General features: G+C 33.9%; 3 protein-coding genes across 3 annotated transcripts; 1 reads left to right on the plus strand and 2 right to left on the minus strand.

The window, feature by feature from the left end:
- Positions 1-4,926: 4,926 nt before the first annotated feature.
- Positions 4,927-6,270, minus strand: LOC118046414 (protein PLANT CADMIUM RESISTANCE 2). Its single transcript, XM_035055307.2, has 4 exons — positions 5,895-6,270; positions 5,695-5,766; positions 5,321-5,533; positions 4,927-5,224 (listed from the first exon to the last, which is right to left on the minus strand). The coding sequence occupies exons 1-4, from the start codon at positions 6,106-6,108 to the stop codon at positions 5,145-5,147; spliced, it is 579 nt and encodes a 192-aa protein (XP_034911198.1). The 5' UTR covers positions 6,109-6,270; the 3' UTR covers positions 4,927-5,144.
- A 4,114-nt stretch (positions 6,271-10,384) lies between these two features.
- Positions 10,385-14,683, minus strand: LOC118046413 (endoglucanase 8). The gene is made up of 7 exons (XM_035055306.2): positions 14,387-14,683; positions 13,876-14,286; positions 13,010-13,102; positions 12,752-12,913; positions 11,487-11,598; positions 11,043-11,206; positions 10,385-10,834 (listed from the first exon to the last, which is right to left on the minus strand). Exons 1-7 carry the CDS (start codon positions 14,612-14,614, stop codon positions 10,511-10,513), a joined length of 1,494 nt encoding a protein of 497 aa, XP_034911197.1. The 5' UTR covers positions 14,615-14,683; the 3' UTR covers positions 10,385-10,510.
- A 7,336-nt stretch (positions 14,684-22,019) lies between these two features.
- LOC118046412 (21 kDa protein) lies at positions 22,020-22,949 on the plus strand. Its single transcript, XM_035055305.2, has one exon. It carries the CDS (start codon positions 22,128-22,130, stop codon positions 22,761-22,763), a length of 636 nt encoding a protein of 211 aa, XP_034911196.1. The 5' UTR covers positions 22,020-22,127; the 3' UTR covers positions 22,764-22,949.
- Positions 22,950-23,812: the final 863 nt, after the last annotated feature.

Raw genomic sequence — 23,812 nt, forward strand, 5'->3', positions numbered from 1 at the left:
GCGTCAAGGCGGCCTCCGCAGTCGATGACTTGTTTAGAACATTTTCTAGACAGGATACTGATTAATGTCCTTGTCATGCTGTTTCATGCTTTTTTTTTTTAAATTAGTTTTAAAATTTTTTAATTTATTTTTCACACCAACACTTTAAAACTATTTAAAAACACATAAAAAATAATTTAGAATTAAAAAAACCTAAAAATTCTTAAAATATAGTTGCACGCAATATTAATAACTAAATGGACTTCGACTTCTCCTCTAAATCAAAATTGAATTGGATACGGCAAGTGTTATTTATTACCGTCGGAAATCATTCAATCGTGAAACTATATTTAAGGATTTTTCATAATTTATTGCTATTATAAACGTTTTGACCTAAAACCCTCCAAGCTATATATGATCCCGGGGCAATGAAATTAAGGAAAAAAAAAAAACCCAGAGAAAGAGAAGCATGAAGGAGAATATACTGATAGAATTTCAGGATTCATCTTTGTGACAACCTAAAAATTTCAGGCGTACCTCTCGAGTCTTGATAAAATAAAACACGGGTATGCATCCACACGGATTCAAAGTATAAAGTAACTCCTCAATTAGTATGAATTCGACGTCGTTATTGTTTCTAATTCGTTATAGATACTGAAATCCCTTGACAGTTGAGGCCCCTTTTATTATTTAGCTCTCACGGTTGATTTAATTGAGGGTTTACATATATATATATGTATGTATATATATATGTATGCATGTAAATTAACATGGTATGCTGGGTGATGTTATTAATATATGGACTATCATTGACATGTTTTTTAATATAAAAAATTATTTAAAAAATCATCAAAAACACTTTGCTAAACAAATAAGACTGAGTTTCGCGATTGTTCTGAAAGTGGGGAGAGGCCATGACTTGGTCAGTATAAACGTCCAAATCAACACCATTTTCACGCGGAAATAGCAGGTAAAGGTAGGGTCGAGGACGTGTGTAACGTGACCACGAGAGTAGAGAATGCCTTTCAACATTTGAGGTGATAACTCTAAGATAATTAGAAGGCTATATATATATATATATATATAAAGTGCTCGTGGACCGTTTTAGTTGAGAACTCTATGGTTGATTCTAGATTTTCCAAGAACCTAATCATGGGAGATATTTTCTTTTTTTGAGCAACTAATCCATGGGAAATTAGGTTTTCAAAATTGACCCAGTCATCCAATGGAGAAGAAAGAAAGCAAAGAGTTAGGGGGTCGAATGGAATAGAAAACTGACTGACGTTCAATTAAAATAAATTAAAATAGTTGAGAATCATTTAAAGTATATACAAATTAAAAAAACAAAACATGAAATATGTTTTATAATAACATAATGCCACTCTTTGACTTGTGTTAGAATTATTTGCAATATCAGTGAATAAAAAGTGCAATTTGATTCAAAGAATAAAATTAAAAATATTTAATTCATCAACATTACTTTATAAACACGAAGAACAGTTAAGATACTTGACTATTGACATGCGATGAATGCATTGATTCAGAGTCTATTTACTTTTGTATTTTACAAATATTTTTTTAAAAAAATAAAATTATTTGCATCAAAATGTTTTAGTGTTTTCATATAGTTTGAATATGTTTATATCAAAAATATTTTTTTAAAAAAAAAAACATTATAAAATTGATATTTTATAAAGCAAAAAAACACTTTAAAAAACAACAGTTATCACAATACCAAATGAGTTCTTAAAGATGTGACAAGTTGTGGTTGGCCAGAATACCTGCTAAAAAATTTACATCTCGATCTCTAGTCCTATTTCACTTTCATCTTTATAATTCGGACTTGCCCCACCAATCCCAAAATTTGTAAATGTTCTAAAACTACTGTTCATAATTACATCACTAATGGACTCTATCTACATGGTTTCCTTCTTATGTGTCACTTATTTTTCCCGGTCTCATGAACTCTCTTTATAATTTGTCAATAATCTTAAGATATTCTATCATTTACATGCACAAAAACTAAGGGTGAAATGAGAGGCTAGGATAAAATGAGCCCTTGTTTCTTCTTTCCTCATTAGCCAGGGACAATTATAATTCTTGACAATAATAGTGAGAGTGACCATTTTGCACACCACTAAAATCATCCTCCTTAATTTACGTTGTGGAAATCAAGGGTGGGCTGAAAAGTACGCAAGTACGCCCACTAAGGGAGCATTGATGTAAGTCGTGGGCTCTGGCTCTTGAAATAATGAATAGTCTTAATTTATTGTTGTTGTTATTATGATAAATATTGAATAGTCTTAATTTATTGTTGTTGTTATTATGAATAGTCTTAATTTTTCGGATTTCAAAATTAGAAAAAATCTTGAAAATACATTGAAATTTTTATAATTATTGGTGACCTTTATTAAGATAGTTGGATTTATTTCATCAAGATTTTTTCAACGATATTAGTAATATTGTTATCAGAATTTTAATATATTCATATAAATTTTTAAGTTTTTTTAATTTTTTTTTTCGAATATTATATGTAATAATTTATAATTTAAAATATTCTTTAATTATATTTGTGACTTGTCACAAATATCATATATATATATATATATAATTATTTAAAATATGTTATTTTTTAAAATATATTTTATTTCGAACAAGCCCAGATCCTGAGCATTCTAGCAAACAGCTTTTGAGGAGGTCGTGCTTAGAGGTTGTTGAAAATTCTTGTTATTAAATGCACCCCTAATTCTACTGTAGTTGGAGAGGGCACCGTCCAATATGATACTTAAGCCCATGCTAAAAGTCTATACTCTATAGTCCATGCCACAGTAACAATGTTGCTTGAGCCACAGTGTAGCTAGAGTTCCCTCTCCGTTCTAAAGCGAAGGACGAATAAGAATCTGCGACTTATTTTCATACCAAAGATGCTAAAAGGAGACATTAATGTCTTTCGAGTTAGCATCACAACTGCTAACAGGGACTAATCTATGCAAGTTTTATGGCCTTTCTCTTCACCATTCCTATCAGCATCGTGACTGCCACAACAGACCAGGTTACTCGATTGTAAGTTTGCTCCCTTTTAAATCCTATTTGGAGCTAGAAATGAATAAGTTTTGAAATTCTTCAGCTCTATCATGTCTAATTTAGCATGCCTAAAAAACATATTATTCTAAAAGTATAAATTTATCTCAAACACTTTATGAAAGCTACCATTATAACCACATCATAGATAATTATGAATATTAAATTATTGAATAAAATTGATAAATTTAAATTTAACAAGCCTAAAAAATCTTTAAAGATTCAAAAACTCACAGTCTTAGATAATATGTCTAGACCCAATTGCCCACGAGTTCAATTTTTTTAAAAAACTCAATGTCATAGGCTCAATATAGAAAAAGAGTTGAGCCCTCATGAGCTTAACTCAATAGATGAGCCCAACCTATGAAAAAAGACCATTCCTTTTAGGCCTTGCCATAAGGGAATAGCCCACCATCATGAACTATTCCTAATAGGCAAAGCCAATTATGTTAGGCTTTCCTCCACGAGGGCTATAGGTTTTGTCATGAGAAATAGCCCATCGTCATGGGCTCAGGCTTGGAGAAGAGCCCACCATCATGGGCTTAACCTAGGAGAAGAGTCAAGATCTCATGTAATCAAATATATTTTGGATCATATCTTTTCTACGTTTTTAAGTGTATAAAAAACCTTCTAATGACATATCATATTTTCACCGTATTAATATTTGTGTGAGGAATATTTATCTCTCATGAATGGTTCTATAAACGATATTTATTTCTCATTGATACTCTTATAGCAAGATTTAACTCTAGCTCATCCTCTCTATAGAAGATTTTAAAATGTAATTGGGGTGGATAATATATCACCCGCAACCAATATATTTTGAAAAAAATATGTTTTTTTTATCTTAACAGCCAACATGTTGCCTGGAATTCACTAGATTTCAACCATTGTGGTGGTCAGAGAAATAAGGTATATGTCTTTTTTATCTATTTTCAACTTTGTTTCGACTTAAAACACCTAGAAAAGAGTATAAACACATTTACAAACTCATAAATGATATTTTAAAAACCTCTAGAAAACCCAAAATCCTCCCAAACTTAGATTTTGTTTTTCAGGTCATTTCAAGGTTAAAAAACACTTAAATGAAAATTCCTTCACTAAATGGAAGCCTTTAAATCCAAGATCAATTATTTTGGTGGCAGAAGTCAGTGAAAACATCAATTTTATCTCTTTATGGTCGGATTTCGATGATTTTTTCTCTTATCTCTCAAACCATGGGCTAATTAATTAACAAAAATAAACTTTTATACCAAATTGGATTGAAAACATATTGAGGGATTGAATTTATATAAATTGTAAAGTTTGAGGACTAAAGTAAATGTTTTGTGTGAACTTTGAAACCATGGCCTTGTAGTGGTTTTTCTACTTTAATCCCATGTCTTTGAATTTTGGTTTTAGTATGTAAATTTGATTCAATTATCCTTGAGTTTGGTCCAAAAATGATGGAATCACACAAAATAAATTAAGGATAAAATTAAAAAAAATACAAAATAGCTAAAGCATGTGTTTTTTGTATCTATTGAGTAAAAACAAGTTGTAATTACACAGCAGTATTTGAAAAGATATTTTTAGGACGCCCTAAAGTATTTAAACAAAATATCTATATTAAATATGAAAGAGTGAATATATAATAATTTGTGAACAGTGAAATGATCTTATTTTTTTAGATTTCTAGTAATAATAATAATAATATCGAAGATGATTAAACAAAAACAACAAGAAGAAGAAAACACTTTTTTCACGCATGAGTTATCCCTTGATCATTTAAGCTGTGTGCAAAGTGCATAAAGGCGACTCGCAGTAAACATCCCACGATCTCAATTCCCAAACAAAAAAGATACCACCAGTTGAATGGAAAACACAAAAACAAAAGCAAGCTCAGAGCATCATTTATTACCGCTATAGTTGATGCCGTAAACGTGGACAAACCATATTAAAATCTGTATATATTTTGAGGGTAAAACAGAATAAAGAAACAAGGAAGAGTGTGCATGTGATCCAATAAGAAGATGCCACGCTCTCCACAAGCTGACATCATTTTCACTAATCGTAGCATACTAGTATCCCGTAGATCACCCACCCTACCGGGTCATGCCTTGCACACCTACCGGAGCCGATGGAGCCACGGTGCCACTTGGTCCCTGCAAACTCTCTTGCCAACCTGATAATTTCCAATAAAAAGATAGACGGAGTTAATTTATAATTTCGCTATCCCAGTTGTGCAATTGACCAAGGAATGTAAGAGTGAAATACATACCACTAGCCATGTCGAATCCACGGTGCTCGAGCTCACGGTACTCTTGGCACAGGGCGCAAGACTGACAGCAGCAGTGAACCAAACAGTCATTGCAAGGACTCTCCTCTAACATGTATTGCGTCCTTAATTTGGACCGGTAGAGGCATGAGTACAGGCAGCTGCAACCAGTGAAGCACATAAGCAATCCAAAAATTGCTCCACTCACAGCACAAGCTGCAAAAAACCAAAGAATTCTTTCATAAAAATCACGAATAATTATATAGAAAAAAAAAAGTAACATCCAAAATCAACTAGACACGCGACAATTGATTGATTGCTAGCAAATTATCAGCAATTAACAATAAAGCCTATGAACCGCTATATTATTTACTTACATGTTGTTCCTTTATCTGTAATCTCAGCAATCCGTCCAAAAGTGATACATGGACACCAACACGTGAGGCAACCTGCAATTAATAGGAACAGGTTAAATATAATAATATAGCTAAAGATTTATAGCCCATGTTCTATTTGTACACGTGGCCAGAACGAAACTAAAAAGCTATCTCGCCTGTTCATGAGAACTTGTACTTACAACCAGGGACATCGGAACAGCAATCAAAGAGGCCAGAGGACCAAGGAGCCTGCTGTCCAAGCTGCCGCTGTTGATGATGACGGGGATGCTGCGGATTCTCATTGATATAGTGGCTTGCATGTCCCCCTGGGATGCCGGTCGCGGGGGGTGGGTATGCAGGCTGTGGCTTTGTGTCTATTTCAAGGGCTGATGCACCTGTCTTTGATGGATCCATGGCTGTGGTTTATCTGGAGCTAGATATTATGAATCGATCAAAAACTATTCTGGGAATTGAAAAATGATCAAAGGTATAAAGTTTGAGATATATATTATGTTCGTGGTTTGGTATGGTGTTAGACAGTATAACTTTATAGGAAGCACTCATATAATTAACATGCGCAAATTAGACTTGGTCTTAGTTGTGGACGAGACTTTCTTTTCACTTTAGAGGCTGCTTGAAGTGCTTTTTAAAAACTTTTTGAAAAAATTAAATTTTTTTTTTTTGAATTAATATGTTTTTGATGTTTTTAAATTATTTTAATGTGCTAATCTCAAAAATAATATTTAAAAAATAAAAAATATTATTAACATATTTTTCTGAATAAAAAACACTTTAAAAAGTAATCACAATTACACTTTCAAACAATTTTTTTTAAATAATTGTGTTTCTGTCACATTATGTGCATTGTTTTTTTTCTTTGACGTGGAATAAACAATGGTTGCATCATGGTGGCCTTCGCAACCGATGACTTGTTTACAACATTTTCAAGACAGGATACTGATTAATATCGTTGTCATGCTGATTAATGCTTTTTTAAAAAATTATTTAATAATTTTTTTTAATTTTTTTTTTCCGATCAGCACTTTAAAACTATTTAAAAACACATAAAAAATAATTTATAATTAAAAAAATTCAAAATTTCTTAAAATATAGTTGCACGCAATATTAATAACTAAATGGACTTCGACTTCTCCTCTAAATCAAAATTGAATTGGATACGGAAAGTGTTATGTATTATTTCAATCGTGAAAATACATTGAAGGATTTTTCATAACTTATTGCTATTATGAACGTTTTGACCTAAAACCCTCCAAGCTATATATGATCCCGGGGAAATGAAAGGGATAAAAAAAACCCAGAGAAAGAGAGCGCATGAAGGAGAATATACTGATAGAATTTCAGGATTCATCTTTGTGACAACCTTAAAATTTCAGGCGTACCTCTCGAGTCTTGATAAAATAAAACTCGGGTATGCATCCACACAAACTCAATTAGTATAAAGTAACTCTTCGATTAGTATGAATTCGACGTCGTTATTGTTTCTAATTCGTTATAGATAATGAAATCCCTTGACAGTTGAGGCCCCTTTTATTATTTAGCTCTCACGGTTGATTTAATTGAGGGTCTATATATATATATTGATCTGTTTACGATGATTTTGTGGTAGGATTCTCTTAAAATTCCGAGAACTGAACAATTAAAAAGGGATCACATAATAGCCTCCCTTTCTTAACACGCGGCTCTGAGATAATTGCTATTACATATGGTACTTAATTTATTTTCATTTTATTTTATTCATTGCAGAAGAGATTGCACCAGTATAGCCTTCTAATTATTTTCGAGCTATCACCTCAAATGTTGAAAGGCATTCTCAGCTCTCGTGGTCACGTTACACACGTTCTCGACCCTACCTTTACCTGCTATTTCCGCGTGAAAAATGGTGTTGATTTGGACGATTATACTGACCAATCATGGCCTCTCCCCACTTTCAGAACAATCGCGAAACTCAGTCTTATACATGTATTAATAACATCTCCCAACGTACCATGTTGATATATATATAAAAAGTTCTCGTGGACCGTTTTAGTTCCACAAAGTTAAATGGTTTTTGAAAAGATGAGTTATATTAATATATAGTGACTCGTATATATATCTAGTTATAACAATTAAACTATATATTTTGGATTGTCAAAATTACATCCCACTGGTGTTCTTGTACCACACGCGTCTATGGTTGATTCTAGACTTTTCAAGAACTTAATCATGGGAGATATTTTCTTTTTTTGAGCAACTATCCATGGGAAATTAGGTTTTCAAAATTGACCCAGTCATCCAATGGAGAAGAAAGAAAGCAAAGAGTCAGGGGGTCCAACGGAATTGAAAACTGACTGACGTCGTTCAATTAAAATAAAATAAAATAGTCCAGAATCATTTAAAGTATATACAAATTAAAAAAACAAAACATGGAATATGTTTTATAATAACATAATGTCACTCGTCTATTTATGTTAGAATTATTTGCAATATCAGTGAATAAAAGGTGCAATTTGATTAGCCTATAATAATAATAATAACATGCTTAAGGAAGGAAGGAAGGATATATATATATATATCAAAATTTAAAAAAAATATAAATTTAACATTTATTCAAGTAAAAAATTATCAGATAAAGTTTATGGGTATAAATATTGAATAGTCTTAATTTATTGTTGTTGTTGTTATTAATGTGATGAGCCGTTTTCACCTAGTAAGCAGATGATAGAACAATAGCAAGGCCCATTGTATATTCTTTGATGATGCGGTGAATCTTTAATGAGCTGTTATTTTGGAAATTTGGTGGAATTGGAAAAAAGTTAATCCAGGTTAACCGGATTAGGATCTAACCACCGGGTTGATCAATTATTACCGGAGGTGGTATTGGTCATGTGCCTTTTTGGGCTAGAAGGAAATTAAACGATGAATGCTCAATTCTCTTCCCTTTTTGTAATTTTCAATGGAGTTTATTTCATTTTCTAAACGCTGATTTTTACAAAGCATAGTAAATTACTGGTTAATCATCATTCGTTAGTAGCGGTCAGATAAATAAAATAAAAAGATACATAAAAAATAAAAAGATAATATTAAAGCCATCGGGAATTCTTAGGTGGAGTTAATAAACTTTATTAAAGAAGTCATTTTAAAAACTCTTAACTTAGTTTTAAATCAAATCATATGAATTTTTTAGGCATAAATTGATTAATTTCACAAGTCTAAAAAATCTTAAACAACTAGTAAAAATATAGTTTTTTTAAAATAATTTCAAGATGACAATTTTATTTTTAAATATTGAGAAGACTATACATTAAGTTAACCTCTTTCACTTAGTGACCTAGGTCATGGACTCTACAATATTGAAAAACTTTTTTTAAAAATTTATTTAATTTAATTATATTTTTTAAGAAATAAATACTCGTAAAATCAAGTATCAATTTAATATCGAGATATTTGTTTCAAATCAGAATAACTCTATAGAAAATATATCAAAATAAATCATAAAACCTATTTTTTAATAAATCAAATGTTAAAAAATAAAATAAAAAATAATTATAAAAAAATATTTTTTTTTAAAAAAAGCACAACAAGTTCCATGGGCAAACCCATCTTATTTCCTTCCACCTTTCTTTTCTTTTTTTCTCTTTGCTTCGTTTTTCGTGTATTGCTTAAGCTATTCCTCCTTCCAAACTTCGATATTTTTCTATTCTTCAATATCAGAAAAACACTCACCGATTTGATGTCGGGACAATAACTTGATATAGGGGCGCCTGGCGAGTATAGAAAAACATATCAGAATACATTATCAACAACAAAAAAAATCTAATCAACATAGAAAGACAAAATCTAATAAAAAAAATCAATGAATGAAGCACACATAAAAGATGAATGGCAAACTTGAAAGCTGAAAGTGTCTTTTGTTGAAACAACATAAGGGTGCTCTTTCAGTATGTGTGTGTATATATATTTTAATTTCAGTCCATTTTATTATATATTTTGTTAAAATAATTTATTTATTTTTGTAAAACAAAGCACCGATTATTTTTTTATATCACAGTAATCATGTAAAAAATAAATTAAAATAAATTATCAACTCAAAACCCCAACAAACCACAATCCAAAAACTAGATTGAAAATAAATAAAAAAATTCAATTTGTAAACATTACTCGATAAACACCGGGAATAGTTAAGATACTTGACTGTTGACATGAGTTTATTTATTTTTGTGTTTTAAAAAATATTTTTTTAAAAAAAAACATTTGCATTAATTTTTTTAGTGGTTTTAAATAATTTTAATATGATGATATAAAAAACATTAAAAAAAATATTATTTTGATATATTTATAAGTAAAAAATTATTTTAGAAAACAACTATTATCACAGTAACAAATAAGTTCTTAATGATGTGATAAATTGTGGTTGGCTAGAACACTTGCTAAAAAAATTTACACCTCGATCTCTAGTCCATTCCTATTTGACTTTCATCCTTATAATTCGACTCGCCGCACCAATCCCAAATTTTGTAAATGTTTTAAAACCACCGTTCATAATTACATCACTAATGGACTCTATCTACATGGTTTACTTTTTATGTATCGCTTACTATTCCTGGTCTCATGAACTCTCTTTATAATTTGTCAATAATCTTAAGATATTCTATCATTTACATGCCCAAAAACAAAGGGTGAAATGAGAGGCTAGGATAAAATGAGCCCTTGTTTCTTCTTTCCTCATTAGCCAGGGACAATCATAATTCTTGACAATAATAGTAAGGGTGACCATTTTGCACACCACTAAAATCATCCTCAATTTACATTGTGGAAATCAAGGGTGGGCTGAAAAGTACGCAAGAAGGCCTACTAAGGGAGCATTGATGTAAGTCGTGGGCTCTGACTCTTGAAAGAATGGCCTGGAATCTGGGAAAGCATCCGTGACGTTAGGCCCACCAACAACCGCACCAACATGCACGTTGGGGTTTGCATCCGGACTCAAGAAATAGCGAGACCCCTCTTTGCACCTAATGCGAGCAGGGTGCGCTCGCACTGATGGCAACGAGCTGCCCCTGTGGTGGATCCTCTGTGGATAACGGGGACCATACCCGACCATGTATGACATCCTCAGTGGATTATCTCCAAGAATGTAGTCCACCTGCCACGACACACAGGAAATGCATTATCTGTAAAAGGTCTTCCCTTACTATCTTGCATTTTCTCCGATGACTAAAGCCAGGTTCATGGATGGACAGACCGTCCCAAGAATTATCCTAAGACAAACTGATCTAACGAGGATGCGAACTGGACATTGGGGCCTTTTCTTCATCTCTGGTTAATGGAGAACGAGGGAAAAGAAAAGTTACCTGACGTTTGGCCAATTGCTTGAGGAGGGCAGGGGAAGCTGTCTTCTCACCGCATGGCACGGCCTTATTGGCATGGCTTAGATAATTAGAATACGCCAGAAACAGGAAAGACAACGACGTTACATGCTGCATGTTACTCCCTCCAGCCTTGAAGATCAGCCCACCTATTGCCATTCAGACAGAATAATTTAATAAGCCGCACCGCACATATTGTCGTAAGAAATATTCCAAACCAAAGACAGTGTGATTGCCCAAATTCCTTGCTGAAAAGTCACATTAATTCTCTGGCTATTGGACATAAATGACAAACTTATTCATGTGACAACGTTCTTTTTTTCACAGAAAAGGAGCTGGTATTAAAGCTTAAATCTTGTGTGTTGATTGGGCAATAAAAATGGTGATTATATAATATTGCATACACTTATAAAAATGTGAAGAGAATACCTGGAGAATATTGAACTTGAGAATGAGAGATCCCAGGTAATATAGAACAGATAAAGCCGTCTGCATTGTGCTTGAAAGACTCGAAATATTCTGCTCTTCCCATTAAAACCTCCTGTTATAAATAAATTGAACAGAAGAAATTAAATATTGTATCTAAATATTAAGTTGTCTGATATTTCAGGCTCCATGAATATCGCAGCTTTATTTACGAGAAAATTCATTCATGCACACAGATATAAATCTTTTCTTTCTCTCTGTGTTTCCCCCAGACTCTCCAGTCACCTAATGTTCAAAGTTCAGCTAACAGAATTACTAAAAAACCTACTTGACCGAAATAGTGGAAATCTCTTATCAAAGAATTGTCGCTTTCATTTTCAGGAAAAGTGAACGTGGAAGAGATAAAATGGCTCAGAGTATGGGACGGACATAGACCCAGCCTTTTGGCACATGCATCCGCCAGGAAACTAGTGATTTTGGGACCCACGAACAGCTCAAATCTTAAAAACCGGACACGTAAACTTTCAGGGTACTTCACCTTCCATTAATTGTTTTTTAAAGTAATTTTTATTAAAAATATATTTAAGTAATATTTTTTTTAATCTTTTAAAATTTATTTTTTATATACAAAGAAATCCAAAAACATGAAATCAATTTTTTTTCAAAATTATGATCTAACTGCAATTCCAAACAGGTTGAAGAGAGGGACAGCACCACTCTGATGAATTCTCATCGAGATTATTTTATATTCACTTCCCGTGAAATGGTGCAAGTCGACATGAAAACCAGAACCAGATATAATCATGTGCAATCATCAAAATTATAAAGCTTTTTATCATTGTTATCAAGATTATTTTATATTCACTTCCCCATCTTTTCATATGCTCACAGGGATCTAAAAATAGCTAGCAGGGTCTCAATTATAACGACGACCCCACAATAACATGGCTCAAATTTTGCAGGGTTCATTTCCCTTTGATCTAGGCTTTTATCTAAGCCAAACGTGTCTAGCATAAGCTCTAAACATGTTCATTACTTATCGTCGCATATGTGAACATTCCCCACATACAAAACAAAGACACAAGACAAGAAGAACAATAAAGCTTAAGAAGACAAGAAGGTTCGATATGGAATAAGCAGGCATATAGAAGCATATATGGTCCATAAAATTATACAATTTTCAACACGTCCATAAAATAAGATGATACAAACATGTTAGTGGTAGTAACTAGCTAATGTGAGGAGCTAAGAAAGTTGAAAAAATTTACCTTGGAAATGAGGACGTTGATGCCAGCATGCTTGTTATCCCAACCAAACTCATTAATGGTATCTCCAGCATGCAATATTACCTCGTTTTTCACTATGTACTCTCTGTATCTGCGCCTGCGTGAAGCCTTGTGCAACCACACTGCTCCCCAGAGCAACTCGTCCTGCAATATTATATTTGAAATTCACAATGAATATCATCAATCTTGGCCCTTCATTTATTCACAATGCTTATCTTACACCGTACGGCGGTTGCTTACCTGGTAACCATTCACATCACAGTAGAAAGGGCACACTGCAGAGTGCAAGCTACCACTGTACGCTCCCCGGTGGCTGTCAGCAAAGTCGAAGACCTACAAAGAAACCGTTTCACACGAATACACACGACACAACGGTCAATTTCTCATTACATATATTCCAAAATACGCAAACGTCTAAAATGACAAACCTGCTGCACAAGCCTCCACCAACCCGTAATTGGATAATTTCAAAACAAGTTCAGGATCGATGTTTAAAATGGCAATTGTTTAATGTTTACTAAACCACCCGAGTGCCTCATTCTCAGATAATAAAATTAAAAGAATAACCTTTTATTTATTTTACCAGCACAGGAGAATATAAATCATGGCGCCTAAGCTCACCCCCTTAAACTAATGTCCTTTTATTAGTATCATTTTTTGGTTTGGTTAACCATTATAGTTCATACCACTGATCATTGAAACGTATAGAAGGTACAAATGCAATCAATACACAACCCAGTTCGAGATAAATTCTTTTTCTTAGCCACATTAATTTGTCTTAATTCTTTAATGTCCACCTCGCTTAATTTTCCGAAGGAAACCAATTGTTGAATAGTTATGTCACGAAAGATGCACAGCACCACTGCTTCTAAAACACAGTGTGATATAGACTATATATCTCATAGAAGCTAACAACTATGGCATGTAAACAATAGTAGAAAAAACCTTTCTGTGAAAACCACGGAGTAATTTCAAAAACAGAAATGCAAAACAGCACCAAGTGAGAAATCTGGAATCGATCACAAATTGAGCAGAAAGTGAAATATCAAGAAGACAGTATACAAGCACTAGAAAGCGAAAAGAAGCCAGGCGTGAAAATGACGTACCCTAACGGCTCGATTGAGAAGCAGCCTCGAATAAGCAGGGTTCACGTGAACGAAAACACAAATGGACGCAGCGGCCAATGCAGCGGCAGTTTCACCTGCAACGTCAGACCCTGGGTGGGACCCATCGATTTTATACACCGTTCTCAGTGTATCCATGTCCTCCGGCCTCTCCCAGCAGTTATGATCGGAATACGCGTCACCTAACTGGACATATACAACGTTAGGCACCGCCGTTACTTTTAGTAAGTAATCAGTCGCCCATTTGACGGCCTTAACGGCGTTTTTCAACTCCGGTCCCATGTTCCTTCCGAAGTCGATAATGCTCCATGACAACAACGTCGTAGTAAATGCCATTGGGAATCCAAACTTTATGTTATCCCCAGCGTCGTAGTATCCTCCCGTCAAATCCCTCTAAAGGTAGAAAAAATGAAGTGAATTAACCCACTGATTAAAACAATGCAACAATGCAAGTTAATGGACGAGGAAGTTGTGATGGAATGAGAGTACTTACACCAACAGAGGACCCGTCGTGCAAGGCGGAGTCGCGGCGCCACTTGACGCGTTGATCTGGAGGGAGCTTGCCGGAGCGCTGGCCTTCGAAGAAGAGAATGCTCTTGCGGAGAGCGTCGTGGTAGTCATGGCCGCCGCCTATGACTTCACTGGAAGTGAGAAGTAGCAGTAAAAGAAATGCAGTGACGCGAAAATTTCCCAGAAAAGTGATTAGGGGTTTTCGCGCCATTTTCTTGAGGGTGGAGCGAAGAAGAAAGGTGAGGTGTTATGGGCTTTATAACCGAAACAAAAGAAGGGTTTGTCAATGGATCCAGGATTATGAACTGGTGAGTTGGCTCCACGTGGATGTATATTACTGTATGGAATTAGAACTCCGATGCAAAACATGCTTGACCGGGTCAATTTCGGGTTGCCGGGCAAATGGTTGCCCGAAAAAAGCCTCTAGTAGGTGCTCTTAAGAGGTTCGGTGGGGTCATTGCGAAGCAAGGATTGATAAAATGGAGTGTCCATCGGACCATTAACGGTCGACACGTGTATAAGTGAAGGGCGGTAACCTTTCTCTATTTGCTAAAATCATTTATTAACGTTTAATTTATAACTCGTCCGGAAAATAATTTAAAATAAAAAATAAATAAATAAATTTTATTTTTATAAAAAAATAATTTTAAAATATAAAAAAAATAAATTATTAACGTGATTTTAAAAATGCACACATATATTTTGGGTGATTTTTAACCCTGTTTTTTTAATTGGTGGTAGATTCATCGAGATATAATTCCAACCTAAAACTTCGTTATTTTTAGCTTAAGAGAAGCGTTATTAAATATCGGATTGTTGATAAATTCTAGCTAGGTTGTAGATAGCCGAAATTGTTCTAACTCGGCAATCAAGATTTATGGGTTTGGTCCTATTTAGAAAGAAGAAAAACACCTCCACTGAGTTGTTTAGAGTCTAATTGAACTCGTGATAGACAGTGAAAAAAAAAGGAAATAGAAAAAAATAATAAATGAAATCGCTTTGGAAATCAAGAAAATTCAGGTAGATTTTTCAAATTTAAGCTAATTTCTTAAATTTTATGTGAAAATTCTAGATCCGATGCAATTGAAAAAGCTAAATTCCTAATAAAATTAATATTAAAACATAAAATCAAAAAAAATAATAAAGCATTACCTTTTAAAAGAAAACTTTGTTAAATTTTTCAAGAAAAAAAATATATTTATATTATTTAGTAAATAGTTAGCCCATTCTTTTGTTTCTTGGTGTTTGAAATTATAATAATAATATTTTTTAAAAGTATTTTTTATTTAAAAATTTATTAAAAAAAATATATATTTTATTTTTTAAAAAATTTATTTTTAATATTACCATTACAAAACAATTTAAAATTATAAAAAATAATTTAAAAACTTTTAAAAACATGTTTTGAATATAAAAATAAAAAGTTAGTGTTGGGGGGTATTTGTAAGTATAGCTATAGAGCAATTTTTTTAAAATTATTTTTATTTAGAAATATATTAAATTAATATTTTTATTTTTAATTTTTTTTTTAATATAGAATATTAAAATAATTTAAAAATATATTAATTTAATAAATAAAATAAAGCATTTCAAATATTTTAGAAAGTAAAAACTGGATGACGGGGTGAAGGATGTGCAGGTTGATAATGATGATGAAAGGGAATGATTCCAAGGCGTCAGATAGGTTGACTGTTGGAGTTTCGGACTGGGAAACATGTGGGTTTTCCGTTGGAAATTTAATCTGTAAATCCATATTAAGAAAAAAAATCCATGAACTGTGAGAAAAAAGTGAGATAAGTGAGCGCTGCCGTTAGAATCCCTGAGCTTTCGTGGAAAAATAAAAAATCAAGGTGCCAGCCTCCCAGGTCATCTCTCAAACCATGATAAAATTGGAGAAAACATATAATTAATCACTGGTTGCCCGCGCTCAACTACTTGCTAGACCAGATATTTTTAAACGTAAGAAAAAAATAAAAACATTTAAAGATGTGAAGATTTTTTTAGCAATGCTTTTAAATTCAGGCAAACAGGAAAAAATTTAAATTCACTTTATTTATTATATACGACGAGTTTCAATTAAAAAATATAAATAATTCAATATGAATCAACTAATTTTATAGATTTAAAGACAATTTTTATAACTAACAAAAACATGGATCAATTTAAAAAAAAAAGTTGTTTTTAAGTATTGAAATAGCTAATATTAAAAGAATAAGAATTAAATTTAATAAATTAAAAATTGAAGTAGAATGTAATTGAAAAAAATAACTTTGATAAATGAATTAAATAAAATAAATAAATAATAAAAAAAATAAAATTAAAAATAATAATTTAAAGCGTTGATATGAAAATCAGAGGGTCGAGCACAAATTCACAGAGGAAAGAAAATAAAGAATAGAGAAAAAGAAAAGAATATCTGAAATGTATTTCACTATATAAAAAATAACAAAAAAACTAAAATACGGCTTAAGAATTCTAAAGTAAGAAAGAAATTAAGTGAAGAGACTATTTTATCTTAAAAAAAGCAATTTATCACGAGTTTTTTAAAACAATGAACCACCAATTCATTATTACAATGAAGTCATGTATTTTTCCGACATGCAAGGTAGGTAGTTATTGTTTGGCCGGAACGATGAAATAATCCAGTTATTGAGAAAAAGTACTTCGTGTCCTGTACCCTCTCGACTTGCTCATTTCTGGTGTCCGCATCCATTCAATTCAACTCGAGCAAGCAGTTATGGTCACTCTCATCAGACCCACGACTAATAAACTGATCTGAACCCTTTAATCCAGCTCGAAACAAAACTTGACTTGTGCCCATGCCACGCATGTTCAATGACTAGGCAGTGAACAGAGAGTCATCTTCCCATCGTAGAAACTAGAAATAGTGGCTTCATCCAGCTGGCATGACTCCATTGACACGGCGAGCGTCCGAGACTAGTGATTAAAGTGTAATAGACAGTATAATATCAGTTGCATTTCAAATAAGTTTTTTATATTAAATATATTTTTTTTATTTTTTTTATTAATTTTGATATCACACATCAAAACAATTCAAAATATATAAATTATATTAAATTTTAACAAAATAATAATAATAAAATTTATAGAAACGTTGTTTCAACCAACGTTCCAACGGTTTTTAGTGTGTTTGAATTCTAAATAGCTTTTTCTGGTTATAATTTTAAAAATAAATTTAGAAAAAATTTTTAATTGTAATTAGTTAGATTTAGATTTAGGCATTAGTATTTACTCATACCCTAAATTTCTCAGTCCACCCTAAAATTTCTCTTTTATTTATGGGTCTTAGTCCAAATGGTATCTACAAATCTCTGTATTTATTTTACTCGAGGAAATCCCAATTAAATGTTGGCTGGCATTCAATAGGGATTTTAAATTCAAAATTAAATTAAATCTTAAAATTTTTTCTCATGATTTTCTCTACATTTTATGAATAAAATGAGAGAATACAATCGCAAATGTATATAGGAAAGCGTATAACTGGAAGAATTTGATAGAGTATAACACCACGTAGAAGAAGAAGGTCTAGCTTGTAGCATCGACCAATCAAATGTTTAAAATATAAAAGGACGAGTTTCCTATTCAGTCATTAAAGTTGAAATCTTAAACTTGTAATAAGAAAATAATTTCCTGAGAATGAGATAACATGACCCGAAGCAGCTGCAGTGCAAGGCTCTAAGTGGGCCGCTTTATGACTGTATAGACCATGGGCGTAATTAACAACGGCAGCAGAAAAGGCCCATCTTACTCGGGCCATTTCCCATGGGTAATTGCCCTGTGATGTCTCCGAGTTTACAGGGTGAGGCTGAGCTGAAAAACCCTTTTTATTTAAGAAATCATGAAAAAAATAAAATCATATGACATTCAAAATACAATATCAACTGTCATAGTCTTGTTCAATAAAATAGAGAGAGAGAGAGAGAGGACATTGTCGTCTGGCTTAAAAGCTAAAGGCAAACTACCTATTGAAAACTGAAGCTGTTCCTTTTCTTCAATATCTTGCTTCAACGCCACGATTGTATCTTTTCACTTTCAAAACTCTATTGCAGCAAACTATTTAAAAACACGAGTCTGAAGGAGTTATGTTTTTTTTTTAAAAAACTTTATTTGTCTTTTTAAGAGTGCTTAGAAAAAAAAAGAATAATATTACCAGGGTTGATAGTTCGTATCATTACACTATTAATACTGAAAATTATGAGGAATTGTTCACACTATATACACACGAGACTCAAAATCAAATAAAATTGAGATGATCAACACACAAAATTAACGCTGTTCGGCCTAGTGTTCAACTCTTGAACTAGCCGAGAAATCAGGTACACCTGAACATGGAGCTCTAATCCTATCCTGCACAGCCCGTTAATGCTTTCTACAAAACCTGTTAACAAGAGTGCGTAACTTGCTCATTGATATTAACCCCTAACTTCCGCAGGAGATCTTTGATTAGGGCAAACTATTTGGGATCTTCTTGATCATGATTCGAGGAAGGAGTCTAAAAGGAAAAGGAAATTAAATCTACAACTAATCATACGCCTTTTTTCAAATGTATAACTGTTAAAAACCGTGGACATGTCCCCTCATTCACGGAGTCGAATTCGCCCCCTCTTTTTCTTGACAATGATGTTGTGGGGCATTTGTGCATAGAGTACCAAGGGACAGCTTTTCCATAACATCATGAAGGAAATGCGTGGCCTCTGTATTTTTACAACAAAATCTCAGGAGTCTTTTGAAGACGAGATTGTTACCCTTTTTGAAAACTTGAACTTCAGCCATTAGCTAGACCAAGTACCAGGGCCCCAGATGGTTTCGTTTCACATCCTAATGAATTCATTACATTACATATGCTTTTAGGTGAAGATAATGTTTCTCCTCTTCCTGTCCACACATCATTCTCATCAGTTATCGAGTGTCGAAATTATTCTGAATCGAGTCAATTGCGCCGTTTCGCCCGTGACAAATATGTATTTTCAAATTATCTGGTTAGCATCCTGATTCCCCACCCCGTCCTTTCAAAGCTAGCGTTTAACTTACACATAAATGAAACTGTTCTCTCAATAATTAGTTCATGTGTTAGCAGGAAAATAAAAGTCAAATCAAAACCTTGCCTACATGCGTAAAATCTCTTAATAGTTCTCAACGAGGAAATTGTTAATTTCATCACGGAAACCCCTTTAATTACCCATTGAATGAGTTTCCACCGCCATGTTTATCAAAGCCTTGATTTGCTTGTAACAAAAAAGAAATGCATTTTACAAAGATTTTGGAACAATTTTAACATATTTCTGAAACATTCAATCGATCATGGCCACATTTCCATGCATGGAAAAGCCATTTCTTTGGTTCTCAAAATAAGATGATGTAGAAGTAAAGTGGTTGGCTAGAATCCACATCTATCAATGTAAATTTAATTGTAAAACCAACTATGGTTATCTAAAACTCTCTATTTTTGCTTCCTTGTCCCACCATCTCCGGCCGGCAACTCCTAACATCCCTTGCAATTATGTATGCACGTCTTGAAAGGAAACCTTAGAGCTCTAGAAATGAATAAGATCCTAGCTAACTAGCTAGCAAGGTAGAATAAGTTGAAATATATAGATCAGAAATTAACATCTGTGCATGTATATAAATCCTTTGTCAAACCCTTTTGCTTGCTTCACCTGAACCACGCTGTATGTTTCAAAATCTAGAGGAGCCATACATGCTAGAGTAGTGAAGCATAATTAATTAATGAAGTAAGCCTCGTCACCCATGCAGCACAGTGCTAGAAAATATGAAATTTGCCAGAGCAGAACTTTCACAGCATGAATTCAAGAATCTGATCTCCTTTCCTTCCTTGACTGGTCAGGGTAAATAAGAGTTCTGGAAGTTGCAAATCTGCTTTAGATCATAGCTCCCAAAGTCACTGCTTTTGACCATCTCTTGCTCAAAGCAGGAACTGCAGACACCAGGCACATCGCAATGGAGTATGGGACCCACCCACCACCACAAAAGGCACAGGAAAAGTGCACGCTGCACACTAATTGACGGATGGGCTGGTAAAAGGTTCCCAACTGCCTAACCACCAACCCTTGAAGTTAACCTCCTGTAGAAAAGCTGGCCGGCTAAACCGATTGATCCCCCACTAACGCCAGCTACTGTGACTAGTTAAACATGGCAGCAGCACACCAAATTAATACGTAGTGGTTTCGTGGACCCAAACCCAAAGCCTCTTGATTCCTTAAATATGATTGCCTATTCTAGTCTTTGAAAATGGAAAAGAAAAAACTTATTTGTTGTCGGGACCAATGATTCAGCCACGGTTGAGCGGTGGAAAATATAACATAGCCAAACCAGGCGAGTAAAAACAGAAACTTCCGGTAAGACTAGTATTGCTCCGAACAGAATACGTAATTCTTCTCCTCGATTGCAAGTGGCTCCGATCTTTCCAGGATAAGCTAAGGAGCATCCAAGTGGAGAATAGCAATAAGGTGTGCTCCATTAATTATGTTCCACTCAGCGGCCGCAATCCTTGAGCTAATGGAAAATAAGCTGCCATGCCCACCACGCTAATGCTTTCCCACTGCACGCGCGATTCCTTGCCTTCGTAGATTACATTAAGAATCGCCTCTACAAGATGGACCTCCTAATTTGACTTAATTTACCAAAACAGAACTGCTCTGTTAATGCAAGGCAAATTTATCTGGCCCAGTTTCCAGATTTTACGTCACACTCTTACCCTTGTTCACACACGCAGTCCAACGCTTTGTGGTCATCTATTATCAGGTATATGCAGGCACCCTTCAATAAGCCAAACTTGCAGCAATAATCTTGTTGATGGCGTAGAACACCAATAAAAACCACAAAAGAGGGAAAAAGGAGAAAAGGCTGTTTAGAGTTAAAAATAGAAGAAAAGGAAATATAGGTACGACCGGCTCATTGATTATCAATTAAGCAAGGGTGAGTATGGTCCATGCATATTCTTTGTGTCCGAGTTACAGTACAAGGTTTGCCACGCACAGTTCATTTAATTACAAGTGAAAAAATTATATGGTTAAGTATTGGTGGTACTTTTTTTTTTTTCAAGTTATTTTTTTTATTAATATGAATATCCGGACTATTTTATATGTATCTTAATTAATCTCAAGAATTTTAAAATTAACGAATATGTAAGTCTATAATGATTCTAAGAATTTAAATTAGTGATTTCTATAAAGTAAATTTAAAATCTAACCATTTAGGTTATACCTTTCAAAATTAATCATACTGCATGCAGTGTATTACAGATACATAATTTATGTCATTGCTACCTACTAATGTCATGAAAGTGTACACCATGATGAAATTTGATTTAAAGATACACATACTATACCTCTGTCTCCCCGTCAATATCAATATTTTTTTAACTGGAAATTTTTTTTGTCGAAAGTTGATAAAAAAAGAAAGCCATTTACGACAATACTATCGGCACCCAATTAATATATTCTTATCACAGGGAAGAGATGTGTCTTAAACAAACACTGGCAATTGTGTGATTATTTGAAAGGATATGGTCTATATGGACACGCATGTAGTTCCAGCACTACACTCGAGTCTATTTAAACATCCAAAAACACCAATCAACAGAGGCACACTTCCCTCTAGTCCGCATGCACTCATCCCTATAAAAAAAAAAAAAAACCAAACACCCTCTTCTCTCAGGCCTCGAAGAGAAGAAACTAAAAAAAATGCCAGCACAAATGCAACGCACTCTGCTTCTCCTCCCTTTCTTCCTAACAACCCTCCTCTACTGTCAACCAATCTCAACCGTCGCTTCACCGGACCCTACCTTTTCTCCATCCAACGGCACAGATTACATCCGCTCAGGCTGCGGCGCAACATTATACCCCGAAATCTGCTACGCCTCCCTCGCTCGCTACGCCAGCGCCGTACAAAATAGCCCCGGTCGCCTAGCTCGCGTGGCCATCAAGGTCAGCCTCTTAAGAACAAGTCACATGGCAGCCTACGTCTCCAACCTATCCCGCCAATCAGACTTCGGAGCCGACAACCGCGCCGCCGCCGCCCTTCACGACTGCTTCTCTAACCTGGGAGACGCCGTTGATGAGATACGCGGGTCGCTTAAGCAGATGCGGCAGATTGGAGCAGCGGGGCCGTCGACAGAATCGTTTCAATTTCAGATGGGTAACGTGCAGACATGGATGAGTGCGGCCTTGACAGATGAGGATACGTGCACGGATGGATTCGAGGATGTAGGGGATGGGGAGGTGAAAACTGAGGTATGTAACCGTGCGGCGGATGTCAAGAAACTTACAAGCAATGCTCTTGCTCTGGTTAACAGCTATGCTGCCACAGGAACGCCGTGATAAACAACATGTTTTTTTTTTTGAAGTAAACTTTTTATTTGGATATAGAGTTAGCGTGTGAGTGAGTGTGTGTAATAGATGGTAGGAAAGGAGGGAGGAGCTTTATGGTTTTTTGAATGTTGACAGGGAGGAGACTGTTTGTTATGTATATGTGGATTAATTTGCAATTAGTTTTGTTGTCAGTAATTTAATTTTGTATTGGAGTGCATATATATACTATATAGACACACACAAGCCATCAAATCTGCCTTCCCATTAAAATCAATCGTAATTTTTTACTACAACAGGAAACCGAAGTACTGTATTATTGAGTCAAAAATTACGAGTGCCAGAGTTGCAAGGCCAACGACAAGATAACGAAGGAAAATTAAGAAACCAGGAGCACAACAGTCCAAATTCAGCAAAAGTGGAGGTGCATCTGACAGGCATCAGAGAAACAAATTACGAGAATCATTTTATAAAATCATAAATAAGTTCTTGTTACTAATAAAATTGTTTTTTTAGATATATTAAAAATAATTTTTTTTAGAAAATATTATTTTAATATATTTAGAAAAAAAGAGTTTTGAAATGTTTTTTTTTATTAATAAAAAGATACCCTAGTTTGCATAAGCCAAGTGTGCCGAAATTCAGTCATAATTTAATCAGCTATTTATGGAGTTGTCCTAGCTACCCTCTCAATTAAGATGTTTAATGTATAAATATCCTTGGAAATTTCAGGAATTGGCGAGAATGGCTTTCTTTTTTAAAAAATAAAAATAAAACTCATGGAGTTCACGCATGGTAACCGTTAAGATAATGTCCTTATGATTTGTGATAGACTGAAGCATCATGCTAAATAAATTGTCAAAGGGCTTAACCAATGGCTCCAGTTATTTATTTATTTATTTATTGTAATGATATGATTAATCATGATTATGATGGATGCAATATCCACCAACCAATTAGCAGGAGTACTAGGGCTCCTGTGAGCAAGTGGGATATGCAAGTGATCCGCATATGCGTTCACATTTTATTCATAATGATGTTTCTTAAGTTATTGTTATGAT

Source organism: Populus alba, chromosome 10, assembly GCF_005239225.2.
Source record: "Populus alba chromosome 10, ASM523922v2, whole genome shotgun sequence".
Taxonomy (NCBI): Eukaryota; Viridiplantae; Streptophyta; class Magnoliopsida; order Malpighiales; family Salicaceae; genus Populus; species Populus alba.

Coding starts and splice junctions, on each gene's coding strand:
- LOC118046414 (XM_035055307.2), bottom strand. CDS start 6,108: ATGGATCCATCAAAGACAGGTGCATCAGCCCTTGAAATAGACACAAAG. Junction 5,767..5,894: donor CTGTTCCGATGTCCCTGGTT/GTAAGTACAAGT, acceptor TATTAATTGCAG/GTTGCCTCACGTGTTGGTGT. Junction 5,225..5,320: donor TGGATTCGACATGGCTAGTG/GTATGTATTTCA, acceptor GGAAATTATCAG/GTTGGCAAGAGAGTTTGCAG.
- LOC118046413 (XM_035055306.2), bottom strand. CDS start 14,614: ATGGCGCGAAAACCCCTAATCACTTTTCTGGGAAATTTTCGCGTCACT. Junction 12,914..13,009: donor GTGATGTGAATGGTTACCAG/GTAAGCAACCGC, acceptor ATAATATTGCAG/GACGAGTTGCTCTGGGGAGC. Junction 10,835..11,042: donor AGCAATTGGCCAAACGTCAG/GTAACTTTTCTT, acceptor GTGTCGTGGCAG/GTGGACTACATTCTTGGAGA.
- LOC118046412 (XM_035055305.2), top strand. CDS start 22,128: ATGCCAGCACAAATGCAACGCACTCTGCTTCTCCTCCCTTTCTTCCTA.